The sequence below is a fragment of the Protomyctophum bolini genome (genome assembly GCF_963924005.1).
Source record: "Protomyctophum bolini genome assembly, chromosome: 3".
NCBI lineage: Eukaryota > Metazoa > Chordata > Actinopteri > Myctophiformes > Myctophidae > Protomyctophum > Protomyctophum bolini.
In genome coordinates, this window is record NC_137864.1 from 31,341,676 (window position 1) to 31,359,157 (window position 17,482).

At 43.7% G+C, this 17,482-nt stretch overlaps 1 protein-coding gene across 5 annotated transcripts; it reads right to left on the minus strand.

Annotated features, from left to right (window-relative positions):
* Positions 1-927: 927 nt before the first annotated feature.
* rfx1b (regulatory factor X, 1b (influences HLA class II expression)) lies at positions 928-17,427 on the minus strand. Of its 5 annotated transcripts, none has more exons than XM_080759635.1 (18): positions 17,226-17,427; positions 15,591-15,940; positions 12,808-12,902; positions 12,042-12,134; positions 11,849-11,925; positions 11,429-11,699; positions 10,409-10,590; positions 9,785-9,904; positions 9,431-9,552; positions 8,752-8,870; positions 7,683-7,786; positions 7,189-7,340; positions 6,891-6,988; positions 6,481-6,630; positions 4,106-4,317; positions 3,157-3,310; positions 3,003-3,048; positions 928-2,613 (listed from the first exon to the last, which is right to left on the minus strand). In XM_080759635.1, exons 2-18 carry the CDS (start codon positions 15,910-15,912, stop codon positions 2,453-2,455), a joined length of 2,478 nt encoding a protein of 825 aa, XP_080615761.1. In that variant the 5' UTR covers positions 15,913-15,940; positions 17,226-17,427; the 3' UTR covers positions 928-2,452. The 5 variants fall into 5 exon arrangements, with proteins under 5 accessions (XP_080615761.1, XP_080615760.1, XP_080615762.1 ...); XM_080759634.1 differs by having other exon boundaries at positions 928-2,619; XM_080759636.1 differs by having other exon boundaries at positions 928-2,622; positions 12,042-12,131; positions 12,826-12,902; positions 17,226-17,426.
* Positions 17,428-17,482: the final 55 nt, after the last annotated feature.

A 17,482-nucleotide genomic window follows, 5' to 3' on the forward strand; every position in this document is an offset into this window, starting at 1 on the left:
AAAAACATGTTAATGGTAGTGGATATGACAAATGAGGGCCGATTTGATTTTCCGATACAGTATCGGGACATCTCTAATTACAAGGAAGCATTTTTTGCCCAGTCACTATGCTGCACCTGGGATGTTCCTTTTTATTGACACCAAGTTTTAAATAAGAATTGAATACACATCAATATGACTTACTTACTTAATCCTCTTCGTTCCCGGTGGAACATAAGGCTGCGACTATCTGGTCCTATCTTGTGCAGCATGTTGTGACTATCTGCTTCCATCTGGTCCTATCCTGTGCAGCATGTTGTGACTATCTGCTTCCATCTGGTCCTATCCTGTGCAGAATGTTGTGACTATCTGCTTCCATCTGGTCCTATCCTGTGCAGCATGTTGTGTCTATCTGCTTCCATCTGGTCCTATCCTGTGCAGCATGTTGTGACTATCTGCTTCCATCTGGTCCTATCCTGTGCAGCATGTTGTGACTATCTGCTTCCATCTGGTCCTATCCTGTGCAGCATGTTGTGACTATCTGCTTCCATCTGGTCCTATCCTGTGCAGCATGTTATGACTATCCCCATGTCAGATTTGCCATCTTCAGTTCTGAGGTCAGTTTTCCGCCAGGTTGCTTTTGGCCTCCCTTGTTTCCTCTTTCGAGGTGGGGTCCATCTTAAAGCTACTTTAGAAAGGACATTCGAAGGACATCAGAGCCATCTGAGCCGTCTGTTTGATTTCCAGTACCACATTGCAACAGTTTGTCTTTATATACAGTTCCTCGTTGGAGATCTATTCTGGCCAAAAGATGCGACATATCTTCCGGAGACACCCAATATGAATTTATCGATATGAAGCAACTGAAAAACATGTTAATGGTAGTGGATGGAGAGAGGATTTTTGTGCAACCAATGGGTGCAAAGAGGGTCACAACCAGAGGCAGGACTTGACAAAGTATTTCAATTTTATTATTTCACCTACATATCTTAGAATACAGACATCAGGCTAGACATCACTTACAAAGGCACAGGTAATGTGTTAGTTGGCCAAATTGAAAACAAAAAACATCAAATAGCTGTCAGTCACCAATTAGAGGGATTGCCACTGGGTAGCTATCAGCTCAGCCTCAATACCAAAAGTATTATATACTGTAAATCAGGCAGTGCCATTTAATGTAAAGTCCTGTTCATGTGCATAGTCATGGCTCGCTGTAATAAATGAGGTTTGTAGAGCAGTGGTTCTCAACCTTTTCTGGATCAGTCCACTTTGAAGTCTTGAATGTGTTCTCAGCCAACCGATCTAGTAGCATGCATTTTCAGAGCATTTTTATTTTGATGATTTTATGATCAATCAATTGATTTAATTCCATCTTGAATCAATGGACCAATGTAGAATATTTGAAGTTTATATTTATAGGTATGGTATCAAAGAAAAAATATCAATGCAATTTTTTGTACATAATTCATATTAATGTTATATAATCATTAAAATCTTAGTTTGTCAATTATGTGGGGGCCCACCATTGGTCCACAGGTTGAGAACCACTGTTGTAGAGGACACTGCGGCATTAATAAACTCTTCTTGTCCCTCCATGACAGCCAGGTCAGTGGTTAAGGCGTGGACAGGAAGGAATTATGAGTATACAGGTTGTATTGCAACTTGCAAGACACCCTCAAGTGTCTCTCTGACCGCTCCTCTATACTGGGTTTTAAAGAAAGAAAGGCCCACTTTTGAGATCCTAAGAGTGAAAGTCAGGGAAGGCACAGGAATATGGATTGGCAAGGTTCAGGTGGAGAGATAATGGCAACAAATAATATATATATTATAAAGAAACATGATTCTGTGCTTGTCCTTAATTTCTCACGTGCACACGCGCACAATTCTGATCAAATTGTGAGTTATACATACACAAGCAAGTACACACTCTTTACATTAACCAATACACACTATTGGTAAGAGAGTAAAGGTGGAGGGTAGCAGAGAGAGTGGGATAAGTGATGCTAAATTAAAGGACCACTTCACCACTTTTCAACCAATCTTCATATAATAGGTCCTCACTAATAATCATGATAAAATGGCACGATTATTTTCTACTCAGTCTGTGTCTCATGGGAGGGCTGTGGGCAGTTTAGAAACCGTCCTCCAGTGACATCATCATTAGGCAAGTTTTTTTTTACAAAAATGTTTAGATTTTCATTATCGTGAGAATGATGGCTTCCATTTTTGCATTGCAAATTTTCAGGGGTAGAAAGCCTGCAGTTTCTATTAGCTTGTATTCCCCATCGATGATGTCACTGGAGGACGGTTTCTGAACTGCCCACAGCCCTCCTATGAGACACAGACAGAGTAGAAATAAATTGCACCATTCTTTTCATGAGTATTAGTGAGGACCTATTATATGAAGATAGGTTGAAAAGTGGTGAAGTGGTCCTTTAAGCAAACAATGTCAAAGTAATTTTGACCGAGTGTGTCAGTCAGAGTGTGCAGAGGTAAACAGAGCCTGCACGTCTGTTCTGGACAGCTTGGCAGGAGGTTCCATTGAGCCGCCCTCTCCCTCCATCATGCTGGCAGGGTGACACTGCAGCGACATGTCCATGCCTTCATCTTCACTCTCCTCCATCTCCTCTTCCTCTTCTTCTTCTGACACAGAAAGAAAGTAGTCAGGTGACTTGGGAGGGGGGGCAACACTCGCACACTTTGCGAGTGTTATTACAAGATGGAAAGGAATGTAAATTTGCTGTTCTAGTGCTGATGTTTTTACTTAAGCATTGTAGATATATGAAATGGTAGTTGTGGATAGGAGGAATGTCATTGTGGATATATGAAATGGTAGTTGTGGATAGGAGGAATGTCATTGTGGATATTTGAAACGTTAATTTTGACTAGGAAGAATTTAATTACAGATATAAAATACATACCTTCCAGTCTAAATAGTGTTAAAACGGCTTGCCATGAGAGCTGAGACGGAGAAGCTAACGTTAAAAGAAAGCACAGCTTTTAACTATAGTGTAGTGAGTTACCTTTCTCCAGGTCGAGAGAGTTCCGACCCTTGGCGGTAGCAGCAAACTGAAACACAGAGTGGGAGAGGATCAGAAGACTGTAGCTTCACTACAGCTTTTTGTCTGTTTATGGCTTTTTTCTCTCTTTTTAAGATAATGTGTGCACACAAGCTACCTCTCCCATGACAGCGATGGGTGTCTCTCCTTTGGCCTGGGCCACTCTGTGCTCTATCAGGTAGTACATGTATTCGTCGTACAGCAGACGGATGAGGTGGAAGGAGCCGAAGCTGGCTGCACTGCGCAGGGTTAGGTCCCTGATCACCATGGAGCTACAGAGAGGACACAGAACTTGATCACCATGGAGCTACAGAGAGGACACAGAACCTGATCACCATGGAGCTACAGGGAGGACACAGAACCTGATCACCATGGAGCTACAGAGAGGACACAGAACCTGATCACCATGGAGCTACAGGGAGGACACAGAACCTGATCACCATGGAGCTACAGAGAGGACACAGAACCTGATCACCATGGAGCTACAGGGAGGACACAGAACCTGATCACCATGGAGCTACAGGGAGGACACAGAACCTGATCACCATGGAGCTACAGGGAGGACACAGAACCTGATCACCATGGAGCTACAGGGAGGACACAGAACCTGATCACCATGGAGCTACAGGGAGGACACAGAACCTGATCACCATGGAGCTACAGAGAGGACACAGAACCTGATCACCATGGAGCTACGGGAGGACACAGAACCTGATCACCATGGAGCTACAGGGAGGACACAGAGAACCACTGAACCCACAGGATTAGAACAGGCTGCTTGTCACTTGTGTCTGACTGGGGTGACTTGTGGATAATTTGTGGCCCTCCACTCAGGTAGCAGATTCATGCAATTTACAAGGTACATGCTACACCAAAGATGTTGTTTCTTATTAGTGCGCACACACATGCGCGCACACAGTTCATTTGTGGAGTTGTTTGCGAGTTTATATATAGCTGCAAAACAAATTACATATTTAGGACCGTGAAAAGTGGAGGGACAAAGAGGTCCCCCCTCATATCCCATAACATAACCCCTCTCGTTCTGTGCCTGCTGCTGCCCCTCTCACCTATAGAAGGACCAGTTGAGTAGGAAGTTCTTGGCGGCTTTGGGCAAGGCAGCGGGGTTGTGCTCATAAGGCTTCAGGACCTGGGAGACCACGGCGTCCAGCCAGGCGGCCCACTGCTCCAGGGAGCTCTGCTGCTGTAACGTCGCTTTGAAGTCCTGCTCTAGCTGCTGGACCACTCTGTCCTCGCACCGACACACCCACGACGCCTGCTCCTGGACGAGTGAAAGGAGAGAGAAGGAAGCCGTGTCAGCCCGATGGGCTGTATGCACACACTCCATTTTGAAAAGAACTTGGGCCCACCGATGATACTAATGAAGGCTCTGTTCCGTTCTGCCCAAACAGAGTCGGGGTGCTGCTATTGTGTGTGTTGGCTCACTGGAAACACTCTGCTACACCAGTGGGTCTCAAAGTGTCCTTGAGTGGGTTCCAAATGGGCCTGTATGGGTCTGTAACTCGGAGTGTACAAATGGAACCAAATAGACCCTTATATGTCAGTGTACATAATATTCAGTATGTCTGTCTGTATGTAATGAGCACTGTCACTGTGTGTGGGGGACCCGAGTGGGGACTTTCTTCATCTCGTTTAAATATAAATAGCCTACTTCAAAATTAAACAAATAGCTCAGCATGATCTATAAACTGTAGCTAACATGGCATATGCATAATAATTTGATATGATGATCAGATTCTATGGGAGTAGGATACATATTGTAAACGTTGGATAATTCATTTTGCACTCCCGTTTCCGCTGTGGCACCACAATTTGCCCAAAAGAACACACACAGTCCCCGACGACACACTGTTACCCTCACTTTACGTCCTATTACTCAAAGTATAATTTTAACACCATAGATACTACATACCACTGCATCATTTATGAATTGAACACATTGATAAAGTTCCCTACTGCTGTTATACAGCGCAGTGTGAGGCTCGATCACAAACGCAGGAAATAAAAAATGCAAGAATGATGCAACTTCTCTGCCCATTAGGGCTGTCAGTTCACCTCTATAATCCAATTCGAATTTCATTGCTTCATTATTTGTAATTTTCGAAAATATTCGAATATTTACATTGTTTATTTTAGCTCATATTTAGCCTATAATAATACACGTGGCTGGCATGTCTTGTGAGTTTTGGGAAGTGCATAGTTTTGACAGGTCTGCCTGCTATGGACAGTGAAACCCTGACCATTAAACAAGGGCAGACACAACGATAAAGTCTATCATTCATTGTGAAGCCAGCAACATGTTGATGCAAACAGACGTGTACAGTAGCTGCTCCAAATGATATTAGCATTCGTCTGTATCTGCCCGTGTAAACGCAGCATTGTCCAATGTCCCCCCGCTGCGGAGCGGACCGTTGCCCCGTCGGCTAGAATGCTGTCGGAAAAAAGGCCGCCTCCCGTGTACCATAGTGTTATTAATGAGGACTCATTATGGGGTCAGAACAGTCTGGCTTCTAACGATATGGACCAGAGTTAAACTAATGTTAGCTCCCATGCTAACTAGTTGCTACCCTCGTCAGAAACAACACCACAGATCGGGTGGAAGATGCTGATATCACTTTGCTTGTGCCCGTGGATGGGAAATGAGATTTAAAAGGCTATAGAAGCGTGGATGAAAGGCAAGCACAGATGTGCAATAAAGTTGTGTCGTGAGACTATTATGATTTTCGTTCTACCGGCGATTTCTGTCTGTGTAGTATACTAGACGTATCTATGTATGTGTTACAAGGGTTTGTGTGTCTGCGATTAAATGTGCTACTGTTTACACCAGCCAGTAAGCCCGCCCACCCTGTAGACTGTCTCTGATTGGCTTACCCTGAAATCTGGCCCTACGTTAGCCAATCAATGACCTCTTCTGCGACGTGACCGGCGTGCACCTTTTCACATGCAGTGGAAGCGGCCGGGGAGATTTCACAGCGGTAGATCCGTTACTCAATACATTTAGTGAGCGGATAAAATAACATAAAACAAAATAAAAATATTAAATAGAATTAATAAATGATAAAAGCTCCAGTCGAATGGCAAATTTAGCTTTCGAATATATATATATTTTTTAATATTCGAATTTCTTTCATATTATGAAATTCGTTCTGACAGCACTACTGCCCATTCACATCAAGTCTACCGAAGTACAGGTGAGAATGTGACCTAAATGGAACGGTGCCTTAATTAGTATCATTGGTAACACCTTTGAAGGAATTAGGGAAGCGGCCTGGAAGTAGGAAGAGTTATTCTGTGTACATAGAGCACATTCCCCCGTTCTCTCCACCCCTGGGTCACATGGTGCCTTACATCTCTGTACAAACAGGAAAGGCTTCAAGACACACGAGAGACTGAAATGAACAAAAAGATCAACACTCCCTCAGACCTGAACGTTGGTGAAGTCCACCCTGTTGAGGTCGCAGAGCATCTGGCTGATCTGCGTGGAGTTCTGGAGGACAGCGCGGGCTGCCTGCGCCAGGTGGTTCAGACTGGTGTAGCGCCGAAGCGTCTGGGAGAAGGACGACACACACACCACCTGGACGTGGATGGAGAGAGAGAGACAAAGAGAGAGAGAGAAGGGGGGAAGACACGAGACGAAGGCAGTGAATAACAGCCCTTTTTTAAAGTAGTTTAGCAAAAATGGATGCAAGAGATAAAAAATAATGACCTAGCATTCCTCTATCTTCATTCACCATTGACAATTGGCATTTTATTCTCTACAATCTACCAAGTGGTGTGCAGCAATAATTCACTTGAATCTTACTTTAACCGCTACCATATGTTCATAATGCACACCTTTATGCGGACCATCTCCTCTGGGATGTTCATCATGGCTCCAGTGAGCCAGTTCTCCAGACTCTTGGCAAAGTTACGGATGGCCTGAGTTAAGGCACCTGAGTAGAGAGAGATTTTTGAGTCATGACAAAACAGAAACACTAGTTACTAGTAAAACACCAGTGCACGAATAGGAGCGACCTTCTGACTACCAGGCCGCTGTACCCACTAACTAAGCTATGGCCAGCCCATAAGGAAATCTGCTTGTGTGACAAAACTATTGCTACACTTATTAGTAGGGATAAAATAAATAACTTACTGGGGATAGGCCTGAGTACATCAGGGATGAGGATCTCCACGAGCGTTTGGTAAAGGATGTTGTCACACTCTCTGGTCCAGTGCAGCACAGGCTCAAACTTACACAGCACTACAAGGCACGACCTGGGCAAGCGCTTCTCTGACTCATTGTGCCTGGAGGGAGTACTTCATGTTATATAATGCTTTGTTACTCTCAAATCTTGTATTTTTGTACAAGATTTTTTATAAACAGCTATAGTGTAGATTCTGTCTTAACACAAACATTTAATGCCATTGACAATGAATGGAGAATTTACGTGTCTGCTGTCAGTATGTTGGTGGAAACTGGAAATCTTTGGCCAATGAGTGACCACTATTCTTGGTGACGTAACTAAGGTATGTTTCAAGGTTCACGGTCAATAATTGATTAGAACACCCCTCATTTCACACAGGTGTGATTTTATTTTTTGTTACACACTGAGCGTGTGTGTGTGTGTGTGCACATGCATTGCTCACAGGTTGAGTGATTGTGTGTCGGTGCCCTGGCTGAACCTCCAGAAGGATTTCCACAGCGTCTCCACTAGAGTGAACTGCAGGTTGATGATCACATCCAGAACAGCCTACAAGGTAAAACACACAAAACATGACTCTCAACATCACAACACACTCCGACGCACAGATACAACACACAGTTGACTTGACCCTGATATAATATAATAACCTTCCAAAATCACACCCGCTAATGTCTGTGTTGGGACAATGTTTGCATGTACACCCTCAAAGCTGGACATAGAAAACAATATAACATTAGGATAACACAGTTTAGGAAATTTTTATCATTAATAATGGATAGTTGGCCTGGGCTGCGGCTGAGCGGTCCAGGCACCTAGGCCGGTAATTCAGCCTGACGGCGTGTCGTGGGTTCGAGTCCCGAGCCCGTCGGCCTTTGCCGCATCTAGTTCCCCCTTTCCTGTCCAAATATTGCTGTACCCTATATTTTTTTTAATAATTTTTATCCCACGATTTTGCAACCCATTTTTTTCACCCAGTGTCAATTATCGAATGCAATCCTGGGCGCTACACTTCCTCTGCCAACCTGGGGGGGGCAGCGGACTGACCTCATGCTTCCTTCTATGCATGAGGAGTCCAAGCTGCTTCTTTTCACCTGACAGGGGGGAATTTCCCCGGCCGGACATAGCGCGTGGAAGGAACACGTTATTTCCGACCAGTTCCTTTCCCCTCCATCAGGCGCCCTGGCTGGCCAGGGGAGGTAGTTTAGAGACCAGGATTACGGCATGTTTTTGTGAGGGTACCTACCCTAGAGGACACGGGGAGAGCATGCAAACTCCACAGAAGGGCCCTTTCGCCAACCCCGCCTTGGGTATGGGCACTGTTCTCTGGAGGAGAGAACACGCCCACAGCGTCCCCAGCGGGAATCGAACCCAGGACCTTCTAGCTGTGAGGCGACAGCACTACCGACTGTGCCACCGTGCCCCCTACTGTACCCTATCAATAAAAGCAAAAGCCAAAAAGAATATCTTTAAGAAATAATGGATAGTTTCAGCCCTGTATGAGTCCTTCCTACCTCACAGTGTTCTCTGTACAGAGTCTGGAATGCCTTGAGGTGTTCCACAAGGATGCCATCAGGCAGACTGACCCCCTGAAGATCCATCTGCACAAAGTCTGGCAGTGGCCGGGATGCCTCTATACATGAAAGGTCAGATACACAGACAGACAGCGAGACAAATGTAAACAGAGACAGACTGCACATTAGGCAATGTTTACAATGCATACTAGGCTTTATTTGGGGCAGGTACATTACAGAAAACAAACCATCTGCTATCAATGAACTGCAGACAACCAGTGTGCACTCTAGTATTTTCTTCTATGCGCATTGTGTTATTATTCTCTGAATCTGGTAGTAGCATGCAAGACACCTACAATATGATGTGCTGGTAGTGACAAGAGTCAATGCAGCACACTCATAAAGTTGTTAAAGCTAAACTTGTCTATAGATGATTGCTAATATTCAGTTTAACTCCCTGATTTGCCTAAGTGGCTCAGGGATAGAGTGGCCAGTAGAGCAGCTGGATGGGAACAGTGAGGTTCCCAGTTCGATCCCGGGCTCCCCCAGAGTTGGTGTCGCCCCTAATTGCTCCTGATGTGCAGGTTGGTGCCTTGCATGGTTTCCCCCGCCAACGGTGTATGAATGTGTGTGTGAATGGGTGAATGTAATTCACAATCTATGTAAATTGCTTCCTCACCCAGAAACTGTTGATACTGTTGCACCTGGCCAGAGATGTCAATGAGCCCTGCCCCCTGCTGCTGACCCAGTCCTCCTGACGTCCCATTTGTCATTCCATCTACCTTATGTGCTGGCTTTATCCTGTTGGATAGTACAGATAGAATGAAGACAGGGAGAAAGAGAAGGAAAATATCATGCCTGCATACGTACTTAATCTGTTTTATCCACTTTAATTATGGCATCCTAATTTGGGGCATATCATTATAGGCGAGAATAAAAATGAAAGAAATGTTATTCGTTTTTATTTAGCAATTATTTAGCAAAATGTATGTTGTGAACTAGGGGGAGACAGAGGGGTACATAGTCAGACTACCTGTGTCTCTGTGTGAAGGGCTGCTGCCTCAAGGCCAGGTGCTGCTGTTCATTCATCAGTTGGAGCAGAGGGGAGTTTGACTTGATCCTCAGACCATAGTAGTGATACTTTGAGTTGCCTCTGGAACACACACGTAGACGCACACACACACGCACACCCCGCACGTAACTATTTGGTCAGATTTGATTTTCTTTTCCCCCCCCAATTTTCCATTTCTGTCCCAATTTCATCACAGTTGAGTAGGGCAGCCTTTGGCATTTGCAGAATATCGTTTTTGTTCATTAATAATATCTTTGTTTTACACTTAAACTATATCTTTTTATACAGCAAATGGGGACAGAACAAACGTTTAGGGTTAAAAAGAAAGAAAGAAGAATACCTATTCACAGAGACACTACTCCCCTCTGCATGGGGCTTAGACAGATTAATGCACACACACACACACACACACACACACACACACACACACACACACACACACACACACACACACACACACACACACACACACACACACACACACACACACACACACACACACACACACACACACACACACACACACACACACACACACACACACACACACACACACACACAGTGTACACAGGTCTAGGAGTGTACCTGTTCCCCAGCCTCCTTGTGCGCAGCCCCATGAAGACAGATCTGATGAGCTTGCCGAAGGTGGCAGCGTTCACAGGCTCCAACTTGTGCTCCTGGCAGTGCATGAGGTAGTGGCAATAGAGGGTGCAGCGGGGCAGACTCACCCCCTCTGCCCCCTCGTAATTATCACACAGCCACTGCACCTGGAGGAGGCGGGAGAGGGTACAGAAACACAGTGCTACTCAGTTTCATACAGAAACACAGTGCTACATCTGTTTCATACAGAAACACTGTGCTACATCTGTTTCATACAGAAACACTGTGCTACATCTGTTTCATACAGAAACACAGTGCTACATCTGTTTCATACAGAAACACAGTGCTACATCTGTTTCATACAGAAACACTGTGCTACATCTGTTTCATACAGAAACACTGTGCTACATCTGTTTCATACAGAAACACTGTGCTACATCTGTTTCATACAGAAACACTGTGCTACATCTGTTTCATACAGAAACACAGTGCTACATCTGTTTCATACAGAAACACAGTAGCCTGACTAATATGCCAAACTCAGTTTTTCTTTTTACAACAGCAGATTCGTGTCTGGCTTATTAGCCAGGCTACAGAAACAGTGCCTGAGTGTCTTTATCACATTAGAGAACTCCAATATATATATACATAAGTAAAAGTAGCAAGTATAGGAATAACTCTCAAGTAAAAGGCCTTTATACAAAAGTAAGTAATTTTGTCCGCAAGTATTTGGCCCACAATTTATTTTTCAAAAGTTCTAAAAATAGCATATCTACAAGCTCAAGTAAATAGTAACTAAAGTTTTGAAGTTACTTAGTTAGTTAGTTTTGTACAATAATCGCCTCTGAGATGCAGTGGAGTAAAAGTATAAATTACCCAAAAATAGAAATACCCAAGTAAAGTAAAAGTACCTAAAACACTGTACTCAAGCACAGTACTATAGTAAATATACTTAGTTACTTTCCACCGACATCACCTCCGTACATCTCTAAGTGGTTAACTCACAGTGGCAGGCGGAGCGCGAGAGTTGGGGTTAGAAAAGCTCTGTCGTCCTTCTGCGGCGGACCCCAGCACGTAGCCTCCCTGGATCACGTACCCTCCCCCGCTGCCCCCCGAGCCACCCGGCGCCACAGACACCGCAACGGGCTGCGGGGTCACCGACGCCGTGATGACCTCGGAGTCTGTGGTGGGTGTGGCTTCATAGTAGGCCGAGGTGGAAGTGGGAGGAGTCTGGGAGTAGAGGGGAGACTCAGAGTATGGGTAGCTGCTGGAACGACTGGAGACACACACACACACACACACACACACACACACACAAATGCACTGCTTAGGCCAGTGGCTCTCGACCCCAGGGGGGGGGGTCCCCAAATGATTTTATCTGGGGACCCCAGATGATAAGCTTAATGTGCAACATTTTCTACTCACATGGTGGACGTGGCGTTGAAGTTGGGGTCTCCGGTCCCATCCACATAATGCACCTGGCCAGTGTACACATGCTCCACCTGGACAACAGGAAGAGAACTAAGAGACCACTTTCACCAACAGCAAGTGTGTGTGTGTGTGTGTGTGTGTGTGTGTGTGTGTGTGTGTGTGTGTGTGTGTGTGTGTGTGTGCGCACCTCCTGGTTGACATGAACAGGTTGAAGGTTGTTGATCTGAGTTGTCAGGCTCCGCTTGATTGTATGAGATACTGCCTGCAACACTGACCTCTGCTGGTTAAAATGTAATCCGGTGTTAGACAGATGGGTTTCCACTGGAAAACCAGTACATTGCTGGGTAGAACATTTTACAATGGAAAATGTGAGAATAGGCTGTTTGAATTAGAATTTAGAATTAATTTATGACCCAAATAAATGTATATATTACAATCGGCTAATGGGAGGGCAGGGTCGGTAGGCAGGCATTATTGTCAGGCCAAGACCTAATCTGTAATTTGTGAAAGGAGCCTCTCACACCAGCATTTTGTTTCGTAAAGGGATGAAAATGTGTCTAGGAGAAGAGATAAAGTGACAAACGATTTTTGGGGTGGGAAGTGGGAACACCACAGGTTTAGGCTATACAATTGTTTAATATTTTCTTCAGATTCCCAATCTTGGCTCATGACAGCAAGTCAGCAACAACAACCACATCAATCCCGACCGCCTGACAACGCACCACGTCTTCTCCTTTGACAATGCATAGCACGTCATGCAGCCGGATGTAAATAGCATAACCTAACATCACATGACATGACATAAAACTTATATTAATAGTGGTCTCTCATTGTCACAAATTAATAATAAATCAAATAAACAAATCAGATAAATATGTTGTTTTCAGCTTAACATCTTCAAAACCCTGCAACAATAAAGATATACTGTGTCAGTGTGTGTGTGTGTGTATTACCTGTGGCTGTGTCTGTACCTGCTGGACGACTTGCGTAGGGACCCCAGTGGGAGGGCTGGATTCTGATACACTGTCATTGGAGTGAGCAGAGCCCTCTGGGAAGAGACAGAGAAAGAGCACATTGGCATAACATTTTCAAAAACATGCTTTATATTCTCAGAAAACAACCATCCAGCACTGTCACCTAAAGACTATTTATACTCACGATATACTGCTCCCAACCCGTAATAACAGTCACTATAGAACATTCTAGAGCTCAGTTTGAACCAAGGAGAGAGGACAGAAAGACAAAGCTGGATGGTGTGTTCCATCCTTATATCCTCTATCCTGCAGGCTGGGGAGGAGGCCGTGGACAACTAATCTCCCCAGACGGAGGCTGAAATCCCCCCATCATGTAAACACGCAGATCAGGTGAGAGTGGTAATTTCAAGATAAGGATACAAGGGATGTAGAATGGAGGGTGGAGGGCAGGTGGCAAGAGAGAAATTCAATTTGACTCTTTGACACTATTGCTTGGGTCTCCACTCTACAGTGAGGCTCTGCGTTAGCCGTTTACAGCTAAAACGACCATGCTGATTGTTTTGTAGAACGTTGTGATTCATTGGAGCAGTTTTATTTCATTGCGCTTTCAACATGTTGATATCCTGACCATTTTTCAGTGCATTGTAGTAGGCGTTCTCAATCAAATCAACTAAAACTTCCAGTATTCAAATTCTAGCTAATATGCCAGTATATTTGTTCAGCATGAGTCTGACAAACGTCTCCACTGTCAGGTACCCGCCAAACCTGATCATAAGCATGTGTGATATAACATGGGCAGGATTTATTTACCTTGCTTTTATTAATACAATTTACATAAATGTAATTTTATTACATTTGACATGGTTGTCAAATGTAGGTTACTGTGGAAAATAGCATTTCAAGCACATCCTTTATAATAGCTCAATTTTACATCGATATTAACTATCTCCCTATGCTTACATTAAGGCTGCTATAAGCAATAATGACTTTTTTATTGTTTTTTTGGTATTCAGACAGCCAGCAATGAGTATAACGCTTCCAAAAAAGAATACGTTTCTGTGACACATCTAGGGACCACAATCTGCATTCAAAGATGTTTTGTCAAAAACCCTGTGGAAAATAGCATTTCAAGCACATCCTTTATAATAGCTCAATTTTACATCGATATTAACTATCTCCCTATGCTTACATTAAAGCTGCTATAAGCAATAATGTCAACATTTTAATTACTTTTTTATAGTTTTTTTGGTATTCAGACAGCCAGCAATGAGTATAACGCTTCCAAAAAAGAATACGTTTCTGTGACACATCTAGGGACCACAATCTGCATTCAAAGATGTTTTGTAAAAAACCCGGTCGAAATGACTAACCAATCAGGAAGTAGACAGGCAAATCGACCAATGACAAAGGTTCTAGGAAAATCTTTGAATGCCGATTGTGGCCCCTAGATGTGTCACAGAGACTAATTATTTTTGGGAGCGTTTTACCTATTGCTGGCTGTCTGAATACCAAAAAATAAAAAGGACATTAAAATGTTGACATAATATTGCTTATAGCCTTTTTAGCAGCTCAATAATGGGGGAGTCAGCAGGTGTTTACTTGATAGAATTAGCTAGTTCTTTGTGACTCATCTTGGACCTCGACCAGAATGTTAATATGCTCCATCTTGCTAATCTTTATCAGTTCTAGATCAGATTTCATGTGAAGGTTTTTTGGTACTGTTGGTGCTAGCTTAACTTGGGATACATGATCATACTCTCTCAAGCTTAATTTTTACTCCACTAGTCTCCACCTTACAACAGTGTTGCTTGCCGACTGATTTTCAAGTTGTAGTCATGAGAGGCGTTGTTAGCTTGACAATCTGTTCTTGTCGGCAAGCGGCACTGTCATACTACAGAGCATAAATTAGGCTTTACAATCATGCACCATTGAAAATGAAGATGTTCTCAATTTATTTTCCAAGGCTTTATATAAATAAATGATGAGGTAGTTCCATCAGCCAGGTCTGCTGTACGTGTATAATTTCTGTTTCAAAATGTAATAAATAAATTCCAGGTTACTTTATGAGGCTCAATAGAGATCAGAATATTTACTGTTACTATGTACATTATTGGAAGTTCAACTATATTCAATATCACAGGTCAATGTCTAGGAAGTCATAGCTCCACATTTGTCAAACAGGTTCGTTGAGTGTCTCTCTCTGGGTGAGAGTGCATTTTCTACTTGACACTAGCAAGGGAAATGATCTATTAATAGACAGTCCAAAAATAAACACTGCCATACAGACACCAGAGTTGGAGTCAATTTGGCTTTCATTTCAGTCAGTTCAAAATAAAGGCGGTCAAATAAAATAAAAATACATATCAATTTGGGGGTCATTGGCGTGAAAAGGTTTGAGAAGCACTGACCTGCATGGAACTAGAATGATTTTAGTATAGAGCAGATGTGTGTTCAGGAAGCGGTCCAACCAGGTCTGCTGTGTAACCCTGGCAACAACTTTCAAGGAAGAACTGTGTGCCGTATGTCCTCCTGCTGTTAAAGTCAGCTCTAGCTTCTAAAACCAGTGGTTCTCAAAGTGCGGTCCAGGGACCCCAAAGGGTCCTTGAAATCCAAATGGACGATTATAGGTATGTAAAAATAGAATGAGATGATTGGAATGAGAGTGTAAAAAATGGAACCAAACGAACAAAATCCACTCACTGCTCTAAAAGGCAGGTAGTATGATTGTGTGTGTGTGAGACTACAATTAATCAGTATCTCACCTGTAACCGTCACAATGATGTATTGAGGTGAACTGTTCTGACCATTCTTCTGGATCTCAGTTGTAACATATGGCTGAGAGTGAGTGGCCAGAATCACCGCTTTCTGGGTGGGCGTGGCTTGGGCAGGAAGCGCATCCTGGGCCGTCTTTGAGGCCGCAGCTGATTGGTTGGCTGACACTATGGAGCTAGAGGCTGGTGAGATCTCAGACAGGAAGTGTGGAGGCTTAGATGATGAAGGCGTGGCGGCAGCAGCAGCTGTTGCTATGGCTACTGCGTTGGCCTGCTGAGCCTGAAGGTCCTCGGAGTATCCAGAAGTTGCCATGGCAACCAGTGCTTGAGACTCCACTTGACTGGAGGCGGAGAGAGCGAGGGAATAGAACTCAATAAAGAGAGAAAATATCGTGCAAATGTGTAGAAAGAAAAACGTGTTATTAAAAGTATTTTTATATAGGTCATATATTTATGGTCATGTCAGAGGATGTGTATGTATGCGTGTCCATGTATGTGTGTCAAGGATATAAAAGCCAGAGACGGGAAGTAAGTCTTTTGTCTAAAGGCAAAGCATCACACTAACCCTATCCTGTTTGAGGCCACTGCTGCCTGTGCAGTCTATTCTGGACACGGACTGAAAACAAAGTAAGTGAGGTGGACCGTGGAACTATTGGATTTAATTTAGACTATGAAGCTTTAATCCACCCTGGTAAAATGAAGCAACCAACTTGCTTTAGAAAAACTAGGCTACTAATGTGAAAATGTACTAATATACTAAAACTACTAAACAAACTAATAACTAAAGTGATCCTGACAGTGTGGAAAGGTCCACGGTGTGATGATGCTACATAATAAAAGTGTTCATTATTCAGTGTAAAAAAAAAAAAAAAAAACGCTGCTGCACTAGCCAATAGTAGCCAGCAGAGCAGCAAACAGGACAAGATCATCAGATGACTGGCTGGCACACACACACACACACACACTGTTTTTACAGGGCTGGTGAGTTCTCAAATACCGTACGGTAATTCTCACCGCGAAAACTTTTAATCTATTACAACAAGAAACAGTACTGTCTGGACTCTGGAGTCATTAAACTTTTGTGTTCTCGGATCCATCAGACAACGGCGGTTGCGTGAGCAACATTGACGTACAGTACAGTACATAATCTGCAACTCATTGCTGCTGGACGTTGAGTTGTGAAATCTACACAGCTGCTGGCAGCTGTAAATTAAAAACGACGTGGGTATGTTAGCTGTAAACACGTGACAAAGCGGCCGGACACATCCCGTTGTTTTGTAGTGTTTGGAGTTGAAATATACATGAAACCGTTTTTAATTATACTTAACGCGCTAGAATAAAAGTACACGAATGTCGTTCCACCGACACCCGCCATTTTGTACTGTTATCAAAGACTTGACATCGCCATAACAACCGGCCGCGCGCTGCTCGGGAAAGCAGCTGGCTGCCACGGTGCCGCCACAGGCTGGCTGCCACTTTGATCAGTGACCGCCACGCGCTGCTACTTCACTTTCACCGTTTGACGACAACGGCAAAAATAATAATAATAATAATAATAAAATATTCACACGTAGGCCTACTACATTTCAGAGATATGAGACGATCACTTTAAAATAACTTTATCACCTCTGCTTTCCGTCAGCAATGTCCCTTGTTTTGTCGTTAAAGTTTTCCTTTTAGTAATTTTAGGCAGGTTGTTGTTGTTGTTGATTCTTGTTGCTTGGCTCTTGTCGCCAGGACTACCGTGGCTATGGCGCCCGGTCTTCACCGAGGCAACTGTTGCTACCCACCCGACATCGCCCCGCCCTCCTCGTCGTTCTCATTGGATAACTTGGGAGGTTGCTCGCGCTGTCATCAAAATTACAGATCAATGATTCGTCGTC

Bases quoted from the DNA above. Each gene is read 5' to 3' on its own strand.
- rfx1b (XM_080759632.1), bottom strand. From the start codon at position 15,912: ATGGCAACTTCTGGATACTCCGAGGACCTTCAGGCTCAGCAGGCCAAC. The intron at 11,926-12,041 runs GTGCGCACACAC...CCTGTTGTCCAG, and splicing joins CTGTTCATGTCAACCAGGAG to GTGGAGCATGTGTACACTGG. The intron at 9,553-9,784 runs GTAGTCTGACTA...ACTATCCAACAG, and splicing joins CCCTTCACACAGAGACACAG to GATAAAGCCAGCACATAAGG.